At 47.6% G+C, this 6,254-nt stretch overlaps 1 protein-coding gene across 1 annotated transcript; it reads right to left on the bottom strand.

Annotated features, from left to right (window-relative positions):
- Positions 1 to 238: 238 nt before the first annotated feature.
- Positions 239 to 6,054, bottom strand: LOC124329086 (zinc finger protein Gfi-1b-like). The gene is made up of 5 exons (XM_046788067.1): positions 3,591 to 6,054; positions 3,090 to 3,380; positions 2,155 to 2,969; positions 1,923 to 2,073; positions 239 to 1,036 (listed from the first exon to the last, which is right to left on the bottom strand). Exons 1-5 carry the CDS (start codon positions 3,736 to 3,738, stop codon positions 771 to 773), a joined length of 1,671 nt encoding a protein of 556 aa, XP_046644023.1. The 5' UTR covers positions 3,739 to 6,054; the 3' UTR covers positions 239 to 770.
- Between the last annotated feature and the right edge of the window lie 200 nt (positions 6,055 to 6,254).

The raw sequence follows: 6,254 nt of genomic DNA, 5'->3' as shown, positions 1-6,254 counted from the left end.
TCATTATTGGTTACTCTGGTAAATATGGACTACTGGGTATTACATTCAAATGACAAATAATGATTTGTTTGTTTTTTTCATTATACAGAGATAATTTTTCTTCGGGGGATGGGAGATAGTCAGTAAAGTTTTACACATAGAAAAAATTGCGATGATGATTACAACAGCGATCGAGAGTGGCAAATAATATTGGGCCTAATTGAGAAAAGAGCGAAAAGGGGAAAAATATGATGACGTATAACAACTCATTTTGTCTTTTGCGGATGAAAAGGGGGGAGGGGCATTTTACATGTAATAGGAGACTAGAGAGGAAAAGCGATTCGGATTAGTGGAACGACGGGGCTACATAGTTATAATAATGATATTCATATATGTATAATATAGAGGAGGGCGTGGGGTGTGTGTGTGTGTAAAAGAGAGAGACTGTGAGCCATTGAATGAGAGAGAGAGAGAGAGAGTAGAGAGTGAGCTATAGGGCAACAAGTCAAGTAGGCCTATACATCAAAATTAGAATTATTATAAATACGTCATTGGTTTGGGTTGATCTCAACTCATTTAAAAATCAAAGAAAAAGGCACGGATTGTGTTTGTGTGTCGTCAGATTCTACAGATTTCCCTAGTCGTCGCATAATTATGTACAAGAGTAGTGGGCAGCAATAACTTGACGGGTTTTTCGATATAGATAACATCATGATTATCTATCCGGCCGGTATGCTGTTATTATTTTGTAATAATAAATCATTCGTCTCTCATCTGAGCTGGAGACGAAATCAGACGATGTTGGCCGTGCCGGCGACGGTTGCGTTGCCGGTCCGCTCGCTCTTGTTGAGCGGGAGAGGCGGCGGGAGCGGCAGGTGGGCCATGGCCGGGTGCTGGCTGTCGCGGTGCCGCCGCAGGTCGACCTTGCGCTGGAAGGCCTTGTCGCAGAGTCCGCAGGCGAACGGCTTGTAGCCGGTGTGCTTGCGCATGTGGGTGATCAGATTGGACGACTGGCTGAAGGCTTTGCTGCACACGATGCACTTGTGAGGCTTCTCACCTGCAAAACAATCGACACGGTCAAATATCAACAACAACAACAACTCATCATTTCCTCAGCTCGGATCGGCTCCCAACTGGACACGACTCCCAATTATTTCGAATGAGATACAAGACGACTTGACTTTGATACTACAGTTCGGCTGGATCGGGTAGCCGAAGGTCTTAAAACAACCCCTGGAATTCTTAGAAGATATGAGGCGATGGATCAATATCAAATCTGATTAGATCAAATTCAGGGAGTTGTTAGCTGCTGACTGGGGGGTGGATGGATATTATGACGGGGGCGTGATGGCTCGAGTCGAAAAGTTTCTCCTTAGCGAAACCCGTCCAGTGCTCCTGATAAGCGACGACCCTATCGTCAAAACAAACAAGGAGCTCAAACGGTGCACGACAGCTCAAATTCTGTCGCTAGATATTTCTCTCCCAGGGTCTATACATAGTCGATTCTTAAGTGTGTAGGAAGCGCAGCCGATTATTTACCTATAGGAGCTTCGGACTGTCGGCCTTCTCCTGTTTCACCTGCTGGCTCCTGATATTTATTATTTCTAGTCCGCCCTTGCTCGAGTTATGTGCCAGAAAGATCCATGTTGCGCCAAGGCATTTCTAAGATTTCCCTTTTTGGCTTTTTGGCCAGTCTTCAACTCTGATTGGCTGGCCGGCCCAAAATACCCAGTAGCCTACATTTATGTCGGCCTCTTATTTCGCTGTATAAGGCCGCGGCGCATTTCACATTGCTCCTAATCTACGGGAAAAAACCTCAACCGACTGTATATCCAGCCTCATTTCGTGTGATTGGTGGATTCCATCCAAACCGCAAAATCGCCCTCCGGACAATTATTGATTGAAAAATTCTAAAAAAAAAAAAAAAAAAGACGACAACATACCTGTGTGGATGTAGGTGTGTTTCTTCATGTCGGATTTCTGGTGGAACCTTTTGCCGCAGTACTGGCAAGGATACGGCCGGGTGTCCGAGTGGATCAGCAGGTGAGTCGACAGCGTCGACGACCGCTTGAACGTCTTGCCGCATTGCTTGCACTGGACAGATCACACCATTTCAGACGTTTATTTAATTGAATCAATCAATGAAATATGAAAGAGATAATTCAAATGTTTTACCTGGAAAGAACGTGAGGCGTGGTGCGTTGCTAAATGCTGTTCGAGACTGGCGCCGATTTCGAATACTTTGGGGCAGCGGGAGCAAGGGAATGCGCCCATGTTTATCCTTTGGTGCTGGTCGCGGCCGTCTCCGCTGACGGACGAGCCGTCCATCAGGACGTCGCAGTGATTTTGACGCACGTGAGCCTCCAGGGCGGCAATGGAGGAGAAGGACTGGTCGCAGACGCGGCAGAAATGGGCCGTCATGTCCTCGTCTTTGATGTTGTCCGAGTAGATGCTCTCCTCTCCGCCGGAACTCTGCCGGCTGTCCTGGGGACTGTGCTGCGGCTCCTGATGGTGGTGGTGGTACTGATGGTGCTGGTACTGGTGCTGGTCGTCGGCCGCTTTCCAGCTGCCGCCGACTCCGCCGTGACCCGGCAATCGCATGCTGTAAAACGGGTCGAAAGGCCGGAAGAGAGCGGCGGCCGTCGGGCCGCGGGCGAACCGAGCCGTCCCGTTAGCGGCGGCCGACGTGGCCCGGTAGTGGTAAGGGCTGCTGCCGTCTTCCACCTCGGAGGATCTCCGGCCGCTTGGGGGCGGAGAATCCGGTGACGTGGCCTTCTGGGGGGAATCGCATCGATCCGGCGAACTGGCCGCCGTCGGAGCGGCAGCAATTTTGCCAGTCGTCGTCGTTGTCCGTCTGCTCTGCTCCTCCTCGCACAAGCTGGCCGGCGACCAGATCCCTTTAGCCTTGGGCTTTGTGCTCAGATTGAGTGGCGTCTCGGGGGCCGGCTGTTGTGGATCGATCCATCGGCACTTGGCATTCGCCGGCACTTCTGTTTTGTTTTATTTTTCAACCCAAAAAATGGAAAATGATTTTTGTTACTTATCGATCGATGAGGGGGGATTATTTTGTTGTTTGTTTTTCTAAAGAAACTGATTTGTTTTCTACATACCTGAGGGTGGAGTCACTTGAGGGGCTGGTACGGCCGGTCGCTGGGCCGATGCAAGCGACGCTCGAAGGAATGCAGCGCTGGGCAAAAGGGGATGGCCAGCCCCGAACGGATAGAAGAACGGATTGGGCGAATTGGGAGTTGCAGTTCCATTCTGATGCGATTGCTGCTGCTGTTGTTGCTGTTGCTGTTGCTGCTGCTGTTGTTGTTGTATCGACCAGACCAGCCAAGATGTCGAAAGTAGACCGAATGAACCGAGAAAGGGATTGGCTCCGTAACCGACACCGTCCACGTCTTATCGGGTCAAACCAAGGCGCAATCGAACCGAAAAACAAAAACGGACATAAATTCAAATGATTGCGATATTCTGATGTAAATATGACGTGTTATCTCGACCGTTGTAGGCAGATTTGGACGAATTATTGCCGCTATCTATATTTAGTTTGATTTCTTTTGTTTGTTCTCACGGCTATTTACGTAACAACAATAGAAGGTGACGTTTACCTTTGCTTATGCCTTGCTGCTGGGCTTCCAGGGAATAGGGGGCGACGACGTTGAATGCGCTGGATCGAGCGGCGCTCATCCGCCGGATGATTTCAGCTTCGTGCTGCTGCTGGCGAGCAGACACGGGCGAAGAAGAATTTTCGTACATTTTGTTTTTTTAAGTGAATAGTGTTTGATGAAAACACAACGAAAAAAAATCAATTTCAACAATTCCGTTGAAACTTTTTGCGGAAATAATTCGAGATTGAACTAGACACACTGGCGATCACCATGCGAGAAACAACACTGCGGATGTTTGGAGAAAAGAACAAACTTCCAGTCGACCGCAATTGTACACTTGCGCAGCACACAGTTTAAAAAATTCCCAGTGAACCGAACTGGGCTGAGAATTAAATCCGTTCAAAAACCCCGAAATCAATTCGACAAGAAACGGCCACCAAAAATTCGGGAGTCCAACTCGTCGTTTGTGGGGGGGGGGGGGTCTCGAAGAAATCAAACGATTGAACAATACGACTCGATTAAACACACAGTAGGAGATGGGCTAAACGTTGATGAGAGAGGTGAGGAGGTGATTTGCACACCTGAGCACGACGGCGTCAGGACTTGAACTAGACGGTCGGCTGGCACAGCGGCTCGCATAAGACACTCGTTCGAAACTCTCTCAAGTTTTTTTGTGATTATTATTTTTTTTAAAGCTCCTCCTACTGCCTTCTTCTTTTTCTTTTTTTTTGGGTTGTTGGCTGCAACACCTTGCAAGACACCCAGGTGGAGGTAGGAGAAAAAAAATCAACCCTTCGGAATATTATAAGAGAGAGAGAAAAAAAAGCAGTTGGCTTCTATATAGGCGGCCAGCAGAATAAGAAGCAAAGATGGATAAAGGTAGGTGGATAGATAAACTGTATGTGTACGAGGATTGAGGAGAGCTGCCTTTTCCATATGGGCAGAGAGAGAGAGAAGGGGGTGGAGATCTAGCTGCTGGATGGCCTGCGGGGGGAGGAGAGTTCCAGTCTGTTGCTGTTGCGCTGCGGATTGGGAAAATCCAGCAACGGAAAAAATGCAGTAGTACCTACTACACGGTAGTTTTTTTTTAACCACCCACCACCCTCTTGACTCACCTGATTCTGCCCCGTTTGGCTGCTGTTGTCGGCGGGAGCTCTCCCCCTCTCTTTCTTGTTGTGTTTTTTTTTTTTTTCTTTTCGGGTGGGTGGTTGGGAGGGAAACCCACCTCTTATTACTCCTCTTCTCTTACCAGCACTCACCACCGCAGCGGAGAGAAATGCTACGCACGGCAGCCCCGGCGGACACACGACGTTACGTGCGGAGGCGCCAGCGATTGGTTTATCCAGATTGGCGTCGCTATGACGACGCCCGCCACACCTGAACCAATGGCGTCCGTCGCTTTTCACCATTTCTCAGCTGTTTTGTGTTTTTTGGCCCTTTCTCTCTTTTATATTTTTTCAAAATTCTTTTTGATTGAATTGAATCAAAATCTGTTATAAAATGTGATTTAGGCAAGAGGAGGGGAGTTTCAAATGGAAGGAAACAAACAAAATCCAATGAACGCGGGCGTCCAACACGTACGCAGTTTGGCGACTATGTATACCAACCTACAATCAAGTCAAGGTTGTATAGTCGTCACTTTGAAACACTTGAATCGTTTCCACGCTTTCTGTTCCACATTTTTTTTTTTTTTATATTTTTAGATGGGGGAGGGGATCCACCTTTCTTTGCACGACGTCTGCCGAGGTCTGCAGTGACGCAGGACTGATCCGGATACGACGCAAACGGCTGTGTCCAGTCATGGCAACTGTTGCCTAGCATGAGCTGCAAGTGAATGGATATATATACGTACATACAAAGTCCGGGTTGGTTGAAAGTTTTTCTGCTCGTGTTGGTCTCGAGTGACAGTCAGAGCAATTGACGATTCGTTTTAACTGATACCAAACAGCCCCTCATTTTTTTTTTTCTGTGTGTGCCATTTCGTTGCTGCTTGCCGCGATTGGCGTCAGTGACAAACCCAATAACCTCGGCAGACCCCGAGCCCTCGCCCATTCGGAACGCTCACGTATATATCTGTTGACGAATGGGACAGACCCACATTTTCACCTGCGCGTTTGTCATCACGTAGAACCCGAAATGTGATGATTCACTTGTGTCAATAAGAAAAAGAAAAACAGGTTGGATTAAACGGCATTACTAAATATTTAATCAAATCGCAGAACGCGCTAGTCCAGATTTCGCTCTTCTGTTCACCTGATTCGTTATCTGCGTATACTATCGACCCCACCTAGCTAGCAGCTATTGTGGTGGGTAGAGCCCAGTGGGAAGAAGTCGTTTGCTCTGTCTATTTAATCAGGTTTGTTACAGAGATGTAATAGACGGTACAGTCAACACAATAACGTTTTTATTTGCGGCTGCGAACTGGGCAGGTGTTGTCACCGACCCCGAATATTTATGAGAATAAACTTAATGCTGACTGGTAGTAATTTGTCGTTTTTTTTCCAGTCGATTGTCAACAGACATTTATTTTTTTATCAACACACTTTCGTTTTCTCGACACATGTTGAGAGAGGGAGAGTGCGAGGGGGACGTTGCTGTCCATTTCAATAAAGAAATAGAAGAGAGAACGGAATATTATAATCCACATGATATGAGGAGACTTTC

The sequence above is a fragment of the Daphnia pulicaria genome, chromosome 3 (assembly GCF_021234035.1).
Source record: "Daphnia pulicaria isolate SC F1-1A chromosome 3, SC_F0-13Bv2, whole genome shotgun sequence".
Classification (NCBI taxonomy): Eukaryota; Metazoa; Arthropoda; class Branchiopoda; order Diplostraca; family Daphniidae; genus Daphnia; species Daphnia pulicaria.
Note: the sequence above shows the minus strand (reverse complement) of the source record. Positions and strands in the feature narration are given on the sequence as shown.